Below are 20,690 nucleotides of genomic sequence, written 5' to 3'. Positions count from 1 at the left end.
TTTGAATACTGTAGGACTCTTTCAAAAACGGCTATTAGTTTATGAGGTGCTTTTTAAAAAAATATATATATATTTTTCTCTATAACTTTTTTTTTCTTTTTGTTTTTACATATATTTATATTTAATTTTAATTTTTTTATTGTAAATGACACATATCATACAATGATTAGTATTGATGTGGCAAATTAACAGATTTTGTCAACTTTTTTAAGAGCATTATTAGCGAGCCTCACCAAAATAACTAAAAGTATATATTTTTTTTTATTTTAACTATTCACTTTTTTAGAGCATTTTCAATGAGCTCATTATTTTAATAATCAATTTTTACTATTATATTTAAATATATTTTTTTTCAAAGATTTTTTTACTCTTCCTTTAACTATTAAAAGAGGAGAGAGAAAAAAGAAAAAGAAAAATGGAGAGAGAAAACCCTTTTTTTTTTTTTTTTTTAATTTCATTAGTGAGTAGTGAGTACTTGTTCACTCACTATTTATTTTTAATATTTTTTTATTTTATCAAAGTGATGAGGTTGATATTTTTTTTTCACCTACTTTTATAATGATTTTCTGAACCCAAAAAAAGATTTATGTAATCAGTAATGACGTAAGCAAGAGTAATGATAAGGCTCACTAGGACAACTGTAGACGATCCCGCCTCCGTCAACTGGGACCCGCACGAAGCCGACGCCTACCAAGAGAATAAACCCACTAATTGGACGGTGATCTGAACGCGCCCTTGGCTAGAGTGGGCCCCATGAAAATGGAAAAATACTAAAAAACTATCATTACAGTCCCAAAAAGTCGTTAAATTAGAGAGAAAAAAAGAAACTAATCTCTTAACATCTTCTAAAATTTGAGAGACACAGAGACAGAGAGAGAGAGAGAGAGGGAGGGAGGTGATAATTTGCTTAAGCCCAGGCTGCCCAGCTCGGATTGTTTAGTGGTTTTTATTTATTTTCTCTCTTTTTTTTTTTTTTGAAGGTAAATATGAGGATTTGTTGGCTTCTGATCGGCATGTTTTAGGTATGGTTCTGTAGCAATATGAGCTCGATCTCTCACAAAATTTATTTATTTTTATAATTATTTTGTTTTGTGTTGGGGATATTGTTTTTGATTTCCAGTTTCGATCCGGTTGTGAGTGAATTGTGGTGGATCGGGGCTTGATATGTTAGAGACTTGGGTGTAATTGTTGTGGGTTTTAGGATTTTGGACTTGGGTCGGTTTGTTTGTTTGTTTGTGTTTGGTGCTAAATTAGAGTTTTGGGGGCTTTAAGATTAATGGTTTTGGGGTTGATTTCTGTATCAAAATGCTGTCTTTTGGGTCTGCATGGTGTGTACTTAATTGTCATTGACATTAATTCACTTGTCAGTAGCATGTTAACTGCAGGAAATTTAGCTAAGTGGTGCACTTGATATTCTAATTTAAGTTTTAGTCGATTATTTGGGTCGATTTGGGGTGCTTACTTGTAAGTAACACCAGTTCTAAGTTGATTTTGTACTCACTTAAGATGATCACATGTTATGGATATTTAATTTAGAAAAATGCTACACAAACTCCCAAATTCACACTCCCAAATTCTTACTCCCTGACGTGGAGTGAAAATCACCATTGGATCCAAAATCCAATGGTGATCCATTCAAAATTCAATGGTAATTTCTACTACCACGTCAGGGATTAAGCATTTATGAGTGTAAACTTAGGAGTTTGTGTAGAATTTCTCTTTAATTTAGCATAGTTCCTACACCCTCTTAGCCGATTGCAGTTTTAGTAAATTCTTTGGGTGTATTTGAGGTGTTTACTCATCATGACTAATTTACTTGTTGGTAATATTAATTCTTGGTTACATGTGTGTGTATTCGCATGCTTGCCTTTTCTCTTTGCCTTAATTATTACTTCAGGATGTGCCCGTTTGATATGATTATACAGGAAGTCCAAAATTATGTTAACCGAAATTATTCTAGTCGATTCTGTGGTAATACTAATTTGTCATAATTTCTTATTTAATAATTTAAATGGGAACTATGCGCCCTGGATTTGAACTTAGTCAGCTGTTTGGTTGTGGAGGAAGTGGAGGAAAACATTAGAAGCTGATATTCTGAAGCCAAGGTTTTGCCATTGTCTAGGGTTTGGGGTAATCAAAAGCTTTCAAACACTGGAATGCACCTAAAATACTTATTGTATTTGTTTCCGAGGAGGTTCTAAATTGTAGTGACGACATATTTAATTTGGTTCATGTTAAGATATATGTGGATTTACAAATGCATTACTTAAATTCTCCATTTGAGCTTATTGTCTCTGAGTGGTTTGATTACTGTATTTGTTTTTCTTTCTAGACACATATTACTTTGATACAGCATTATCTTTAACGATTTTGTTTCTTCTAAAAATATCTCAGATACAGTTTTAGGAGATTTTTTATTATTATTATGGCTTAAGTATCCTGTATTGTGGGAAGAATATTGCTAGTTAGTCTTAGAGATTGCTTAATCTAGAAGAGTTTCTTTGTCTGGGTGACTGAGTTACTTGAATGTGTACTCACAGGTTCCTGGTTGAGTATCTGAAATACTTGTCTGCATTTGACGAACGATCTTTGCAAGTTTGATTTAGTTTGAACTGATATTGCACTGGGCTGATATTGATGGCATTTCGCATTGGGTGTTTGTCCCGCTGAAGTTGAAGTGAATGGAGAGAAATGTGGGAAAGGGTACGATGGAGCAACAGAAAAACTATGAACAAATTCAATACAACAATGCTGAAACGAGAAATGAGGGACTTGGGTCTGCAAATCAAAGATTTTTCCAGGATCCGTCAAGTAATATAAATACGAACTTGCGACCTCCTGATTACAATATGTCAGTTGGAGCTAGACCTGTTCTGCATTTCTCTATTCAAACTGGTGAGGAGTTTGCTCTTGAATTCATGCGGGAAAGGGTCAATCCTAGGCAGCAGTTCATTCCAAATGCTTATGGTGAGCCTAACAGTGCAACTGGGTATATGGACCTGAAAGGTATTCTGGGAATTAGCCACACAGGTTCGGAAAGTGGGTCCGATATTGCAATACTCAACTCGGTAGAAAAGGGTCGCATTCAGGATTTTGAGAGAAAGGGATCTTCCGCGCATGAGCACAAAAGTTATTATGATTCAGTGCAATCAGTGCCACAAACCTCATCAAGGAATGACATTAGCCGAGGACTTCATGGTTATGCTTCTTCAGGGGCTTCTGATAGCTCATCAACAAAGGTGAAGTTCCTCTGCAGCTTTGGTGGCAGGATTTTGCCCCGCCCCAGTGATGGAAAGCTTAGATATGTTGGTGGTGAGACACGTATTATCCAGATAAGGAAGGATATTTCTTGGCAGGATCTTGTGCAGAAAATGTTGACAATTTACAACCAAACCAATTCTATAAAATATCAGCTTCCTGGTGAGGATCTTGATGCATTAGTCTCTGTATCTTCTGATGAGGATATGCAAAACATGATGGAAGAATGTATTGTACTGCAAGATGGAGGATCACAGAAACCTAGGATGTTCCTGTTTTCAAATGGTGATTTGGAGGATGCTCAGTTTGGTCTCGGAAACACTGAGGGTGATTCTGAGGTTCAGTATGTAGTTGCTGTGAATGGTATGGACCTAGGTTCGAGAAAGAACTCTGTTGCTTTGGCAAGTGCTTCAGCAAACAATTTGGATGAGTTACTCAGCCTAAATGTTGAAAGGGAGAATGGTCGAGTTGCGCCAGAATTAGCTGGTGCAAGCACTGCACCTTCGATATATAATACACCTTCATCATCTGTTCAATCTTCTCAACCTCTGCCACCAAGCTCGTCTATTGCATATGAATCCAATTCACATTCCTACCAGGGACAGAGGAATCATCATGGAGAAGCTGGACAGCACATATTCACTGCTTTCCCCCCTCTGGAGAGCTTCCCTAAGAAAGATGAAAAGACTAATGCACCCTTGTCTGCTCCATTGCAATATGGTTATAGTTCTAACCGTTCTAACCATGCAGCAACTGGAGAGAATTTAGCCCCAATATCTGTCCATGGCCATCTTACTCAACAGGGAGGTCTGACTGAGCAGTCCAATAGTGGCTTTCATGTGCAAGATTCAGAAGTATCTGCGAAAGAGCTGAAATTGAAAAGAGATAGCTCAGCCCCGAAGCTAAATGAACCTGAGAAAATTCCATTGCTGGAGAAGGAAGCATCATTGAAGGAGGCAAGAATGAAAAGGGAGGGCTCACTGCAGAAGATAAATGAAACAGATAAAGATCAAACTTTAGACCATGAGTATGCTGTTTCTTCTCATCCACACGATTATTCTGTTCTGAATTATATGCCGAGGGAAGAAGTATCAGTTGCTAATTCAGCAGCGGACATAAAACCTCCCTTGGTGTCTATGAAAAGTAATAAAACTCTCCAGGAAACCATACAGAATAAAATGCCCCCTGAAGGTGTGAATGATGGGACAAAGAATTATGAAGATGACCATTTTTATGCATCTGGTGGACAATTCACTCCAGGATATGGTGGCTCTGAGGCTTATCCAACTGACTTTGGCTACCTTGATGGACCCTTGATTCCTCCACCGGTTTTTCATTCTGAGCGATTTCCCAGAGAGCAGGCAGAATTGAACCGTTTGTCCAAATCCGATGATTTCTTTGGTTCTCAGTTTCTGATAACTCAAGCATGTTCTGATCTTTCTCAACCAATCACCGAATCGATTGATAAATTGCATGATGGGCATGTGGCTTTGCAGATTGAGCAGCCCAATTCATCTTCAAAACTGCTGTACGCAAATACTCAATCTGTTGAAGATGAACTGGGGAATCTCAAAAAGTATAAAGAGTTTGCTGACAATATTAGCAACATAAATTCCAGTAAGTCTGAGGAGGATCCGAAGTTACAAAAATCTGAGTTGAGGCACATGGTGATTAAGCCTGTGGATGACCGTGCAATGGCCTGGACAAAAGAAAACGACAAAGATCCCTCTATAAATGATAAAGAAGCAGCTGGTTTGAATAATCTAATGCCAAGTCAAGGAACTTCTGGTAAGTACATGGAAGGTTCTGCTTTAAGGCCACCAGAATTTGAACAGACCGAGATGGCTGCCTCTAAGAAGAATGAGGAGAGCAGTGTGTCACATGCTCAGCCCTTGCCTTGGGTGGAGAACCAAGTTAGAGGTGTTTCTCTAGGGGAGTCTGCTGTTGTTGGCACTCCAGAGCAGGGAGACATTCTTATTGATATAAATGACCGCTTTCCTCGTGATTTGCTGTCTGATATGTTCTCAAAGGCAAGAATCTCGCAGAATCTCTCTCGCATGAGTCCACTGCATAATGACGGAACTGGATTGAGCTTGAACATGGAGAATCATGAGCCTAAGCATTGGTCATACTTTCGAAAGTTGGCCCAGGCTGAGTTTGTTAGAAAAGATGTTTCCCTTATGGACCAAGATCATCTGGGTTTCTCATCCCCTCTTACGAACGAGGACGGGGGTCCTATAGATTACAGCTATCCACCTGTGAAGCCTGATGGGGTTGCTCTCAGTCACATGGACTCCCATATCAACTTTGATGAGGAGCTTCGAGAAGGGTCATCTGGTCTTATTGGACCTAGCGTAACGAATTTGAGATCAGGTTACAGTCCTGAGCTCAAGGGCAATGAAAGTGTGCAGTTGGATGGGGTTAGCCCCAGAATGCCAGAATTAGATTATGAGGTATTTTGTTTTACATTTTTGTTTAACAATCCCTGCTATTATACTTACCTGTGGCCATGTTTTTCTAATTTCTCTTATCACTTATAGGATGTGAAGTTGGATATTCAGAATGCTGGTGCACCTGTTGTTGATCTTTCTCTTAAAGATTTTGATATTAATACCTTGCAGGTATGATGCTCACAGTTTGCTTCTCTGTTCATCTACAATATGGCAGAGTATGAGTCATGCCATATTTTGAACACTGCAATGAAGCTATATGACATTTTTATATTAAAACATGTTCTCTCTCTTACCCTCCAACAAAATTTGTCAAGGTACTCTTTTGAATTAGCTTGTTAGGACTTTTCTGCATTAGGAAGCAAAAGAGAAATAATGTGATAAAATCACGTTTGAAATGGACTCTGAAATCTTATTTGCAAGAGAGGCATGATTATTGGATTATTCGTTTTGAAAATAAAAGTGTTTCATCCCCTTGTATTGATTTTATCCCTACAACCAATTAATTGCAAGACATTTTTTTTTAGGTCTTGGTTTGCTTTAAAAGCTTTCAAGAATTTAACATAATAAGATCCCAGTTTATATTACTTCATGCGGTGGCTTAATATAATGCTTTATATAGTTATATTGTTTAACATTTATCAATATGGAAGGGTGTCGTGCATTGTCTGAGTAAATTATGTGTCTATTAGGCGTGGGTGTGCGCACATACACATATTTTTCCTGCGTACTAGGGTTGTGCGCTTCTGTGCTTTGAATGAATATATATTTCTTATCAAAAAATATATATTATGCTTTATATAGTTATATTGTTTAACATATATCAATATCGAAGGGTGTCACGCATTGTCTGAGTAAATTATGTGTCTGTTAGGCTGATAGGCTCATGTTTTCTTGCATCTGATTTTGACTGAAAGGGAAGCTTCGGTCATCTTAGTGTCTATTTTAACAAACTTGGAATTTGAAAAACTAGAGCATGGAGCAATAGTAAGAACAAGAGTGAGAGCACTATATGTATATTTATCTGTTTCTATGTATGTTTCTGCATGTGTGATTGCTTGTGTTCATATTTAAGTCTAACATGGCTTAAGTATAAGAAAGCATGCAATTGATGGCCAAAATGCACGGGGTGATGGTCACAAGTATACAATGTTTAGTCCAATAGTCGAGTTTGAGTATAATTGCAAGCATTTTTGCTTCCTCTTTATTAACTTGTTTTCTTGAAGTTGACTGAGGGAGGGAAAGGAAAAAAAAAAAAAAAAAAAAAAGAAAAGAAAAGAAAAGAAAAGAAAAGAAAAGAAGAAACAATTAATTTGTGATGCTTTGGTTATATTTTGGGATTTGAATAAAGTGCATTGCTGGACAGCTGGATTGCAGGATCTAAAATTGTGCTTCATCGATTGATGCGGCACCATGTTTTGTTCAACCTTGGCTACCTTGGTATTGGACTAGTTATGTTCCTTTTTTCTTTTTCGGGCCGGAGGGCTAATAAGGTTCTATTCCCAACCATGGCAAGAAATATGATCAAATCAGTAATTTGGTCTCTCTCAGATTCTGTAATTTGTGGCAAGGTTGCATAGTAGCAGTAATAATTAAAAATTAGAATAGACTTCAATCTCAAAATACATTAGCAATCCTAATTAGTTTAGGATGTCCTCTATTTTCTAATTTCATGGAGTTGATGGACTTGTGTTCTCTCTCCCTAGTTGGGTTTCTCTCATGTATACCCACTGTGTATTTGGGTTGTGTCTCTCTGTGCTTTCTAATAAGATTTATTTACTAATATAAAAAGATTAGGATGATTACAGGAGTAGATTGTTCTACATTTTAATTGCTGAGGAAATCTTGAGTGCGTGAGAATTTACCTGCAGTGAATTCCAAACAGTCATAATAATCAGTCCTAACGGGACTTTTGGCCTTAAAGGAGAGAATATATCTGGAGCCACTGAGAAATTTTTAGCACAAAGAATATAATCTCGCGACAGAGAACGGAAACATTACTTGAAGATTTGCTTGAGAACCATAGTCAAGGCCATAAGGGTGTTCCACATGTATGTATTTAGATAGTTTTACCATTCATAAAAAAATTTTAGATAGTTTTACTTGTTGATAAAAATCATATATATAGATATTTTAGCGAGCCATTTTTTTTATATAATCTAGTCTATGACCTTTGTATGTAGTATTATAGTTTTGGGCTCTGTGTCATCAAGGGTAGAACAAACACTTCCCATTTTCTTTGAACTGAGCTTCAAAAATCCAATTACTTACACAACTTTAATAACTTCTACAAGCATATAACTTTAATCCAAGTATCGTTACTTTTGTGAACGTTAATAACTTTAATCCAAGTATTGAGATCCAAGTATCGTTACTTTTGTGAACATTAATAACTTTAATCCAATTTTTTTCCTGAAATTTTCTGCCATGCGTTTGTTCACGTAAGAAAGGTTCACCAAAGACGATGGAACATAGAGAAAGGTGATACCATTGCGAAGTCACAGGTGGGTTCATGAGAGGAGAGGCTGAGAGACTGGTAGGAGTTTTATTTATTTAATTTTTTTTATTCATCTATTTTTATCTAAAGGGTAACTATCGGTGTGTATGAAAAGTGCAAGTAAAAATGTGTGTTTATATTAAGACAAGGATCCTCTCTATCTATTTGACTTCAAATTAGAGAAAGTCATTTCTTAATCAAGATTTTTTATTTCTTGCATCAAACTGTGAACATTAAATGACACATTAATAACTTTAATCCTATTCTAATGCAGCAATAGGTTCGAGTTTTGCTAATTGGTTTGCCATCTAGATAAGAGCACCACACCTCATTGTGGAGTTAAACTGTACTGTTTTCTTTGTTTTTGTCCTGTCCTCCATAATGTTCAACTTTCTAGCTAAAATTGGTTCTGACTTAATTTTTACCATAATCAATAAGCCATGCCATGTTTGATTACCAGGGTATTTCTTATATATTGGATTCATTAGCATAAATATCTCTTTTTTGGGTACAGTTTGAATGAATTGAGGATCATACCTGATGAGTTATAATGTACTTTTTGGTTTTCTAAATTTTATGATTTTTTCTGTGTGTGCATCTTTTGGAAAGGTTCCAGGCTATTGGTATGTTCCTTGGTCCCAAGAAACCATTTTTTGTGGTTGTCTCAAAGAAATTTCAAAGTGATTGAGATCCAAGTATCGTTACTTTTGTTAACACTGTGATCTGCATATTGAATGCAAGCTCATCCTTAGTGACTTTTAGCTCAAGAATGCTGGTGTCTGGGAGGCATGTTTGGGCATACACCTGAACTCTTTTAATTGTGGGAAAAGTCAGTATTGTTATTGAATTGTTAGTTGTGATGATGACAGGTTAATACCTGATCTGACATGGTTAAAATTTTCTGAACTTGTGCTGATTAAAGTTTTCGATGGTCCATATGGTACTGCATGTATTTATGTTGGACCAATTGTATGCTTACTTCTTTGATTATTGTTCAAAGACTATTTAAATGATGCAGTTGAAATTTTTGTTTTCTATATTAACCATTTGTTGATTGTATTTTTGGATGCCATAGTAGATCATAAAGAATGAAGATCTTGAAGAGCTGAGGGAATTGGGTTCTGGCACATTTGGGACTGTTTATCATGGAAAATGGAGAGGAACAGATGTTGCCATTAAGCGAATAAAAAAGAGTTGTTTCACGGGTCGCTCATCGGAGCAAGAAAGATTGGTGAGTTTTCTTTCATGTAATGGACCTATCAAATGTTTGTTTTCCTGTTTAATGATCGATTTAAGTACATAAAAGAGTCACTCGCGAAGGTTTCAGTTGCAACAACCAAAGCTAAGTTCCTTATTAACTGTACTTTTTATACTGCACAATTATGGAGTTGAAGCCTAGGAAGGGTTTATGATGCCAATTTGAAATGGCTGCGTCCCCCAATTATTAGGTTGGGTTGCCACGCTTTCTAGTTCTCCAGTTTCCTTTGGGTACTTACTGGTTGAGGCTAGTCTTCACCTGCAGCATTGTGCTCAATTTTTGCCTTTTGCTCATTAAGGGAGATTGTTTTGTCATATGTTTCTTAGCAAATAGTAATCGTACTTTTCAGACCGTGGAATTCTGGCGTGAAGCTGAAATTCTTTCAAAGCTTCACCATCCCAATGTGGTGGCATTTTATGGGGTGGTGCAAGATGGGCCTGGTGGAACACTGGCCACAGTGACGGAGTTCATGGTGAATGGCTCTCTTAGACATGTTTTGCTGAGCAAGGATAGGTAATATTTTGTTTTTTTGTCTAGGATGTCAATGTGTCCTCCTAGCTTCTACATTTTAAATGTGTTTTTAAAATATGCAGGCATCTTGACCGTCGCAAGCGACTCATTATTGCAATGGATGCAGCCTTTGGAATGGAATATTTGCATTCAAAGAATATTGTTCATTTTGATTTGAAATGTGACAACTTGCTCGTCAACTTGAAAGATCCTTTACGACCTATTTGCAAGGTAATTTGCTGATGATTTGGCTGTTTTTTTTTAAATCTCTCTCTTTCGGCTAAACAGTAACTCTCAACACCACAACACCTTCAGGGAAGAGACATACTACCAACCTGCAAAGCTGTTGGTAAATGTATCTCTTTAGTGGCCCCTATGTCTTTTAAATTCCCTTCTTTCTGACCCCCAACCCTCCGTATGCACTTACCAAGTTCTGAATCAAGCAAAAGTTCTTTCAGTTAAGTGGTGCTCATTGTGCAGGTAGGAGATTTTGGCTTGTCAAAAATTAAAAGGAATACCTTGGTTACTGGTGGTGTAAGGGGAACCCTTCCATGGATGGCTCCAGAGCTGTTGAATGGTAGCAGCAGTAAGGTTTCTGAGAAGGTGAGGTAGTATGATTTATTTCTTAGGGAAAATATTCCAGAAACCCCGTGCTTCTTTTCGATTTTGCCTTTTGGACCCCAGTTTTCAATTTGGCCAATTTAAGATTTGAGTTTGCAAAGATTTTAAATTTAAGGTTTCTATCAATTTTTCCTTCAAAGAAATAACAAAAATGATTTGAAAATACTCTTATGCCTTTCCCATTAATAATTAATAAAAAAAAGAGAGCCTGTGTTGGGAACATAGTGGCCACGAGTCACCATTCAATTGTGGGGTGGCCAAATAGAGGTGGCTACAGCCACCCCAAACAGAGGGGTAGCTTGCGGCCACCCCTACCCCACACAGAAGGGGTGGCTCATGAGTCGCGGCCATCTTGTCTTCTTCTTCCTTTTTTTAATGGGAAGGGGTAATAGTATTTTCACATCAATTTTTTTTATTTATTTGAAGGAAAAATGGACAGTAATCTTAGATTTGAAATTTTTCATAAATTCGTATTTTAAATGGGTCAAATTGAAAGTTAGGGTCTAAAAAGCAAAATCTGAAAAAGCAGAGGGTTCTAGAATATTTTCCCTAGTTCTTACTTTTGGAAGAAGAAGAAACTAGCTTAAACTGGTTGATTCTTTAATATTTTCAGGAGATGCAAACTAAACCTATGCCATCTGTTAGTTTTGAAAAATTCCTGTTTCACCTAGACACTATTATGCATTTATACTGGTGGCTTTTATGCTTTTCATTTCATATATATTGTGCCCAATTGATAACAGGTCCATGCATGTCTTATTTGCAGGTTGATGTGTTCTCATTTGGTATTGTCCTATGGGAGATTCTCACTGGTGAGGAGCCTTATGCCAATATGCACTATGGAGCTATCATAGGTTCGAAATAATCTCTCTCTCTCTCTCTCTCTCTCTCTCTCTCTCTCTAATGTCCTACGGATTTTTCTTTTAGTTAGTGGGACAGGCATATGGGCTTCACTCAATTATAAAATTTCAAATTTCTCTGAAATTCGAGAATATATTTCATCTACTGAAACTGCATGCAATAGGATTGATGAATGGGCCCCTTTTGTGGTCAGTTTAATTTTGATTAAAGCATATTAGTTGACTTAAGGACTATCAGTTAATGGTTTAGAAGGTGTTCTTGAGGTGCACCTCACGGTGAGCTACACTTAAACACAGTTTTCTTTTTGAGTGGTATATACACATCCGCCTGAAACGTGAAAAGCATCCTTTCTAAGTGTGTCAAATGACAAGCTTGCTCTGTGGCGCCCTATAGAAAAAATATTAAATAAGAGCAACTCTAAAGAAGTAAACTAACATGGCAAGGAAATAAACTTTACTGAACATATTAAAACATTATAATTAATTGACTGGTAGCACAGCCTAATGTCGCAGAAGGACAGTGTTCAGAGACTTCACTTGCTGGCAAAGATTTTAAGCAAATGATTACTGCCAAATCAAGTCTCACTCCTGCCAGCTTTACAGCAGATAATCCCCTTTAATTTCTGAGTTTGATATGAGGCTCCATTTAGGGTTTTTTTTGGCCAAACCACTTAATTCTATTTTCTTCCGCTTGACATCAGCGCGACTATTTGTTTTATTTAAGAACATGCACATTTCTAAACTTTTCTTTCCAAGCTTTCTTGCCAATTTATTTTCTATTACTTCCCTTCTATGGTGTCCATCACCACCTTACTGGATAGGAAAAATATGATGGAAATACTCTTTATCTTGACATCCTCTTTTCTTGCATGCAGGAGGCATAGTAAATAACACTTTGAGACCTCTTGTGCCAAGCTTCTGTGATTCTGAATGGAGACTACTAATGGAGCAGTGTTGGGCCCCAGACCCGGTGGCCCGACCATCATTCACCGAAATTGCCAGACGCTTGCGTGAGATGTCTACAGCTTGCCCAACTAAGCCACAGGGTCATCAGCCACAGAACCAGGTACCCAAGTGATGACACCTGATGATTCCCTTGAAGTCATTCTGGCTCTTACCATGAATTGTGATGACTAGAAATGTTCATCTCATATACTCCATAAAGATTTGTGTATTATATGAGCGGGGAGAAGAGGCTCCCATTTAGAGGGTTAAATTATAGGTTGGTTATAATCTGTGATTGGTCAGTATGATTGTGTTTGAGAGAAACTGAAGAAAATCAGTTTATATGTAAATCTATTTATTTGTATACATACATACTTTGCTTTTGGTACTGTGTGAATAAAAAAAATACAAAATTTTGATTATGCTGGAGAGCTGCTGGCTGATTGTAGTGGGAAATAATGTGGCCTTTTTTTTTTTCTTTTTTTTTTCTTTTTAAATTAAAAAAAAAAAAAAAGAACAAGAAAAAAAAAAGGAAAAAAAAAAAAACCCCTCTTACAAACGGAGGCCAACTGTTAAAAACTCTTCCCAGTGATGGCACAAAAATGCTATACATAGCATACCTGCCCAACATTCAAGAGACTCTCATGAGGAACTTGGAAGATCACACTGTTATCCCTGCACATTTTCTTGAGAAATGCATATATATAATCTATGGCTATCTTCTTGTAGTATCTTGATCCGCTCCTAGCTTTCACTGATGTGTTCCCCATTAAGTGCACCACCCCAGCGACTCTACAGCTTTTCAAGAACTCTAACTCATCAACCTCACTCTCTTTGCTTGTCTCACCTGAAGACATGACAGTATTGTTTGTATGCAATGGCAATGGAGAGTCAACAATCAAGATCGAGTCTGCTGATGAAATATTGGGATTCACATTGAGCTCATTTTCATTGCCATTATCATCTCTTGACTCAGTTTCCTGCTCATCCATCTCTGAAAACCCATCCATCAAGTTCTCAAGGCGGACAAACATGAAGAGGCTATCAAAAAGCTTACTCTCAAAATCATCATCTTTCTTGTGGAGGTCAGCATAGCCATATCTTACAACACAACGGAACATGTGGAAATTATTGGGTCCTATCCTCTTCACAAGGAATCTCTCTCCTTCTGGGACTGTGTACACAGGAAGGTACTTCACACAAACAAAAACAACAACAGAATGGAGGGCAGGAAGGTTGGTGATCAAGTGGGAAAATATGTGTGGCACTCCGCTTGCTAACTCGCTGTACACAAGTCCAACCCCGGGGACCCGGACCAGTCCTAAACTTGGTCCAAGCCTGAGAATCCATGCCACTGACACCTTGGAGTGCATTTCAAACTCGTGGCGTTTCCTCGTGCCGTAATTCCAAACATACATGATGATAAAAAAGGCTGCTGCAATAACAAGAGGAACCCAACCACCTTGATTGACCTTGAGGATTAGGGCAGAAAAGTATGTCAACTCAACCACCAGTGATAAGCCAGTGAAGATCACGACAAGCACCCAATGGCAACGCCATACTAATAACATGATCAGAATCATAAGAAATGTGGTTACCAGCATAACTAACACAACTGCTGCCCCTGCAGTGATATGAAAAAAAAGAGATTGATTTAACAGGATGAAAGACAAAATGGATTGAATAAAATTCTGCACCTTCAAAAGATGATAAACTTACCAGAAGCATTTCCAATTTGGTTTTGATCTTTGAAGCCAGCAGTAACAGTGACACAAAGAATCATGAGGATCCAATTAACATCTGGAATATATATCCTGTTAAGGAACTCCTTTGATGTATGAACAACTTTGACTCTTGGAAAACAGCCAAGTGCCACTGCCTGCTTGATTAATGAAAAAGTTGCACATATGGTGGCTTGGCTTGCAATGATTGCAGCAGCAGTTGCAACAACATATACTGGCCAATACAAGCTACCTGCAGAACAAAATGAAAAATCAGCATCTGAGAGAATGACCCTTGCTGGATCGAATGGAGCATCCACACGATTCTGACAACATTTTTTAAGTAGCTCGTTGAACTTCCATGCATTTTGACATGACTCCTCCAAAGTTGAAAAACTCTCAATTTTACCCCTTGAACTTTTAATTTGATGCAATCACCCCTCTGTTAAGATTTGACTTTAAATCAAAATGAAAGGTATGAAAAATACCAAAATACCCTCAAATTTTGATTTGAACAAAAAAAGAAAAAAAAAAGAAAAAAAGAAGGTGATTCAGATATTTTAGATTTGAACAAACCTGGAATAGAATGATAAAATGCAGAAACCACATGATCTGGGCTTTTCATAAGGTAGGCAGCTTGTCCAGCGTAGGCTAAAAGGAGGCAAGGAAATACAATTACAGTGAAAGCAATCTGTATGGCTGGAACTGGGAAATGAGAGAGGTCGGCAAAAAGTGCCTCTGTGCCTGTGATGGTTCATAACTAGTCACCCAACTCTGATATCACAATTCTCTTCTTTTTTTTCTTTTTTTTTTTCTGTAATATTTGTGAACCTTAAAAGTGTAAAAAAGAGAAGATTAACTCAGACAACAAAGCTTACCTGTTAAACTAAGCATGACACCTCCCAAGGATGCCCAGCTATCTCTCCCTCCCCTTTTGAAATACCTATATATATAGACTGGAGAAAAGGCTTTATAGATGCTGCTGTCATACATCCAAATGTTGTACATGCCAATACCTCCAATTAAGAGAAACCAAAGGAACACAACTGGTGAAAAGAGCCAGCCAACTTTATCTGTACCAAAGTGTTGAATGCTGAACAAACCTACTATCAAAGCAATGGCAATGATCAAGACTACATCTGTAGAAAAAAAATGGTAAATTATGTTATATATATATAAAGAAAAAAAAAAAAAAATCTACAGCAGCAATGAGATACCTTCACTCAACTTGGGGTGATCTATATTAATCCCATCAACAGCCGATAGAACTGTAAGAGATAGTATGGTTAAGCAACTATTGATAATTAAGAAAAATATTCACAAATACTTTTAGGCTGTAAAATAGCATCTGGGTAATTGAGATAAAAAGGGAAATAAGAGAGGAAGATGTATAAGTCACTATGACATGACTACATGGGTAAAAAAAAATTCACTCAAGCTTAGCAAGTTACACATGCAAAGCTCTACACAATCTATAATGTACAGTGTTTTCATATGCATTTCTGATTCATTTTAAGGCTAGCCTGAAGATTTATAATATGGGAGGTAACCAATAGGTAAAAGAACCAATTAGATGTTGGAACCTTAAGCACATTGGTATCTTTTGAATTGAAATATTATTTACTAATCATTCTAAGGCCTATTTATATAAATGTGTCCTACTATAAACAAGCTAAGAGCAAATTTGATTATTTGGCCGCTGCAATACATAATAGTATCCGTATCAGATTTACATAGCCAGTTAAACTAATAGAAATCATTCTATGCTTGTACCAGATTTACAAATCCTCTTTTAGGCTTGATATTTCCTCAGTCCATTACAAATCATGAATCTTTAGCCAAATTTATTTTCTGTAATTTTTTTTTAAGAACTTCAAAAAGCCAGAGAAGTAACTAGTCATGATGCTATAAAGATGGTCAGTATTTGAAGGTAGACATTGAATTTGTTTCCTCTCTGCTGATGGTGTTTAATCTGTTTACTTTCATTTGCTACTTGTGCATAGTGTGTCTCATTCAGTGGTTAATCTGTTTATAATATAAGCATCAATAATGTCCAAAAGCATATGAGTTTCTAGATGGATTACTGAAGAAGACTGACAGGTAAATAAAAGGCCCCAAGGATGCATGAAGAAATGTACTTGATATAGCTGGAGTGAGGATCCCGTCACCAATCACCATGCAAGATCCAACAAGGACAAGAACAAGAAGTGCATTCTTCCTAAATGCTTTTCTCTCCAACCATCTCTTGGTTTTTGCAGCATATGATTGTTCATCGAATGAAGAATGACTATATGTTGTTAACTTCTCATCAGTTTGGTCATAATTAGGGAAACTCTTTATTTTTGCATGCCGACAAAGGAGTGAATACAGAGCAAAAGTTCCACCTGCAGTATAAGGGGACAAATTTAAAGGAACTAGCTGGTGCCTCAGAATATGTAACACTATTTTGACCACAAAAACAAAAAGAAAAGAAGCTAAAACAAGAATTTACATCTGCAGGAATAGAACATTGAAGAAGTTGCTAGAAAAGAAGAATTTACCTTGACCATTATCGTTTGCTCTGCTCACAATGAAGACATACTTGATGAGTGGAACAAGAGTAAGAGAATATATAATCAACGAAAGAACTCCTATCACATCCTCTGGATCTGCAATTCCGTGAGGAAATGTGTTGTAGAAAACATACAAGGGAGATGTCCCTAAATCTCCATAGACCACTCCAAGACTCTGGAATGCAAGTTGCATAAGCACTAGGGTTGAAATTTCCTAGAGGAAACAGCACTGGATCAACAAGGAGAATTTTTTCGGAATTAACAATTAGTACAAAAATCATAAGAGACTCTCCAGCTTTTTCTTATCTTCAGATAGATATCTACATCTCATGTCACAAAACTGCTTCAAATATGAAGTACTTGAAATTTATAATTCATATACAATCAATAGAATGCAGATTCTAATTTTAACAATGGTATCATTTTCTTCATCCTCTTCATAACTAAATGTAAGCAACAAATCAATCATATCTGAGAAATTTTAAATGTAGAAAATATCATAGATTTTAAATTAGACTTTGAATACAATTCCACAAAAAAAGAGTAAAAATAAATTAAAAAAAATCTTGTTACTTCAATAAAGTAGTATTGATTCCATCATGTGCTTAGGATGTACCATTTTCATGATGTTACAAATTCGAACTGTGACATGGAACCCTAAGTGAATTCAGGGTGATATATATATATAGCACTCCCAAGTTTCCCCTCAAAAGCAAAATGCAAATGTACCTTATCCCTAGACATACTTTTAAGCCTCATAGCTTCCTCATCCATTGGTTGATCAAGCTTTTGATCCAAATTCCACATACCACCTCTATGATCACCAGTTTCCTCGTCAATCCCCATTCTTGAAGCCATTTTGCAGCTCTTTTACAAATATGATTCTGACCCTTTTTTAAGCTTTAGCCAATCAACCCCTCCAATATGCCTCTATCTCTGATTACTCCAGACTCTCATATTCTTAATCCTTTTTCCGTTTTTCTCACATGCCCATGAACCAAAACAAAGAAATGAACAAAACCCAGAACTTGTTTTCAGGCCATGCAAGGAGAAGCAGTTGGTTTTTTAGGGCTAATAAATTCTCATTATCTTTCCTCCAGAGGAAGCCATTGAGAGAGCTTTCCTCTGGAAAGGAATAACATACATCTCGGCCACGTTCTTGTTCACCATGCGAACTTTCTTTTTCTCAAACCGAAAATGGATGATGGCCTTCCATCTGAAAAGTGCTCCGTTTTTTAGGCCTCTGATTAAGAAAAGTTTAAAAGACAAAAATAGAGTTTCTTTTGAATATTTATTACTTAATATATTATATTGACTAGTGCTCGTCTCTTATATATTTATTAATATGCGTGCACAAAACACACACACATATATATATATATATATATATATATATATTAAGTAACAATAATTAATTGGTTATATATATATTCAATAGTAAAAGTAAGTAATATCAATACTTAATCATATAATCATATTTTAATCTAACATTGTGTCATATGATCGTTATATCATATGAATATGATTAGGGCTGTCGAGCTGAGTCGAGCTTTGCCAATACTGGGTCGGCTCATTACAGGGAAAAAATAATCGAGCTGGTCTCGAGCTCGAGCCGAGCTAAAAACCCATTGCCCGAACTCGGCTCAATGGAAAATACATTGGCTCAGGATCGAGCTTGGGCTCACTAGAATGGGAAATTCGAGCCTAGTTGAGTACTCGAGTGGCTCGACTCGACTCGAACTCGAAAATTTTGTGTTAATTTCTTTCCAATTTATCGAGCCCAAGCCCAAGCCCGAGCCCAGTTAACGGGTCAGACGAGCCTTAAATGTGTGGCTCGGCCCGTTTAAGGCTCGTTTCATGATCCAGTTTATCAAGCCCGGTTTAAGGGTCAAACGAGCCTTAAAATGTGTGGCCCAGCCCATTTAAGGCTCGTTTAATGGTTAAAAAAGAATAAAAAATTCAAATCACTAAATTCAAATTCAGTGAACAAAAACACAAAATTCATCATAAAAATTCAATATAATTGTATGATTGTATCTACATCAGAAAGCAGCCATATGACAAACTACAAGCAAATTGGAAATGAACATAAAAAAGATTACAAAGCAAATTCTAAATGAACCTTTAATAGAGATTACATGCTAATTTAAAATGAACCTAATAGAGATTACAAGCAAATTGAAAATAAACCAAAAACAGGGATTACAAGCTAACACAAAATGAACCTATAATAGAGATTACAAGCAAACTCAAAATGAACCTAAAATAGAGATTACAAGGAAACTCAAAATGATTCTACAATAAAAATTATAAGCAAAAAAGAAAAATGAACCTATAATAGAGATTACAAAGAAACTCAAAATGAACCAATAATAGAGATTACAAGCAAACTCAAAATGAACCTATACTAGAGATTACAAACAAACTTAAAATGAACCTATAATAAAGATTACAAGCAAATTCAAAATGAACATAAAAACAAGATTACTTAAAACAAGATACATCAATTTTGGTTCCTAGTTGCAGACTTGCAGTTGCCACAAACTGGCTCTCTGAGTCTCTGCATTCAATGATTTAAAATTAGTTACATGATTCACATGAACAAGTTAATATAATCAAATTCAGAAAGAGATAAAAGATTATAGACCAATAACAAAAATACAACAAAATTACATAGCCCTAGTTGCCACATGCCCACACAGACAGTCACTGATTCAATGAAAAAAAAATTGTTAGATGTTTTTAACTCCATTGCAAGTTGTCAAGGGGAATTATCACTTAAGATTATGCAAATGGACATTTTAATGATTGTTCAAAAACCAGATCTGCAAAAACAATGGGAGGGTAGAATGAACACAAGTTGATGCATGATATAGGCTAATAGGTTACAAGCAAACTTAAAATGAATCTATAATAAAGATTACACACAATTAAAACAGGTTGTCCAAATGTCCAATATTCCAAGTTCCAACAAAGCTAGCAAAGGTATAAAAATTAAAACAGGTTATCCAAATGTCCAATATTTCAAGTTCCAACAAAGCTAGCAAAGGTAAAAAAATTAAAACAGGTTATCCAAATGTCCAATATTCCAAGTTCCACCAAAGCTAACAAAGGTATAGCAATTATTACAGAACATGACATCAAAATCTAATGTTGACATTCAAATTACATATTCAATAAGCAAAGGAAAGCAGTAAACAGATTCCCTCACAGAAATGAGAAAACAGCATTCATGGCAAATTTGACAATTCCACTTCCAACATTTTCCCCAAACACAAAAACAAAGTTAAATAAGGTGAAATTATAAGTAAAAAAGAGCTTGAAAAATGGAAATAAATAAAATAACAGAATCATAAAGAAATTGCATTCAATGATTTAAAACTAGTTACATGAACAAGTTAATATAATCAAATTCAAACAAAGATAAAAGATTAGACCAATGAGAAATATGCACATAAATTACACAGCCCTAGTTGCCACAGACCCACACAGACAGTCACTGCATTCAATGAAAAAAAAAATTGTTAGAAGTTTTTAACTCCCTTGCAACATGTCAAGAGGGAATTATTACTTAAGATTATGCAAATGGACATTTTAATGATTGTTCAAAAATCAGATCTGCAAAAACAATGGGAGGGCAGAATGAACACAAGTTGATGCATGATATAGGCTAATATATTACAAGCAAACTCAAAATGAACCTATAATAAAGATTACATAATTAAAACAGGTTGTCCAAATGTCCAATATTCCAAGTTCCAACAAAGCTAGCAAATGTATAAAAATTAAAGCAGGTTATCCAAATATCCAATATTCCAAGTTCCACCAAAGCTAGCAAAGGTATAACAATTATTACAGAACATAACATCAAAATCTAATGTTGACATTCAAATTACATATTCAATAAGCAAAGGAAAGCAGTAAACAGATTTCCTAGCAGAAATGAGAAAACAGCATTCATGGCAAATTTGACAATTCCACTTACAACATTTTCCCTAAACACAAAAACAAAGTTAAT

At 36.1% G+C, this 20,690-nt stretch overlaps 2 protein-coding genes across 2 annotated transcripts; one reads left to right on the top strand and one right to left on the bottom strand.

Moving 5' to 3' along the window:
* Window positions 1-839: 839 nt before the first annotated feature.
* LOC132172085 (uncharacterized) lies at window positions 840-12,821 on the top strand. Its single transcript, XM_059583525.1, has 9 exons — window positions 840-1,022; window positions 2,541-5,711; window positions 5,799-5,879; window positions 9,284-9,436; window positions 9,813-9,976; window positions 10,057-10,204; window positions 10,454-10,576; window positions 11,361-11,448; window positions 12,330-12,821. Exons 2-9 carry the CDS (start codon window positions 2,682-2,684, stop codon window positions 12,530-12,532), a joined length of 3,990 nt encoding a protein of 1,329 aa, XP_059439508.1. The 5' UTR covers window positions 840-1,022; window positions 2,541-2,681; the 3' UTR covers window positions 12,533-12,821.
* Window positions 12,822-12,970: 149 nt separating this feature from the next.
* LOC132171841 (potassium transporter 11-like) lies at window positions 12,971-17,760 on the bottom strand. Its single transcript, XM_059583249.1, has 8 exons — window positions 17,402-17,760; window positions 16,661-16,886; window positions 16,259-16,504; window positions 15,338-15,388; window positions 14,999-15,259; window positions 14,697-14,864; window positions 14,119-14,373; window positions 12,971-14,023 (listed from the first exon to the last, which is right to left on the bottom strand). The coding sequence occupies exons 1-8, from the start codon at window positions 17,528-17,530 to the stop codon at window positions 13,005-13,007; spliced, it is 2,355 nt and encodes a 784-aa protein (XP_059439232.1). The 5' UTR covers window positions 17,531-17,760; the 3' UTR covers window positions 12,971-13,004.
* Between the last annotated feature and the right edge of the window lie 2,930 nt (window positions 17,761-20,690).

This window comes from Corylus avellana, chromosome ca2 (genome assembly GCF_901000735.1).
Source record: "Corylus avellana chromosome ca2, CavTom2PMs-1.0".
NCBI classification, from domain to species: domain Eukaryota; kingdom Viridiplantae; phylum Streptophyta; class Magnoliopsida; order Fagales; family Betulaceae; genus Corylus; species Corylus avellana.
This window is presented reverse-complemented; position numbering and strand designations above follow the sequence as displayed.

Excerpts from the sequence above, each read along its gene's own strand:
- LOC132171841 (XM_059583249.1), bottom strand. The coding sequence starts at position 17,530 with ATGGCTTCAAGAATGGGGATTGACGAGGAAACTGGTGATCATAGAGGT. Across the intron at positions 15,260-15,337 it reads TCACCCCAAGTTGAGTGAAG|ATGTAGTCTTGATCATTGCC; the intron begins GTATCTCATTGC and ends TTTTTTCTACAG. Across the intron at positions 14,865-14,998 it reads TGTCATGCTTAGTTTAACAG|GCACAGAGGCACTTTTTGCC; the intron begins GTAAGCTTTGTT and ends GAACCATCACAG.
- LOC132172085 (XM_059583525.1), top strand. The coding sequence starts at position 2,682 with ATGGAGAGAAATGTGGGAAAGGGTACGATGGAGCAACAGAAAAACTAT. Across the intron at positions 9,437-9,812 it reads CATCGGAGCAAGAAAGATTG|ACCGTGGAATTCTGGCGTGA; the intron begins GTGAGTTTTCTT and ends CGTACTTTTCAG. Across the intron at positions 11,449-12,329 it reads GCACTATGGAGCTATCATAG|GAGGCATAGTAAATAACACT; the intron begins GTTCGAAATAAT and ends TCTTGCATGCAG.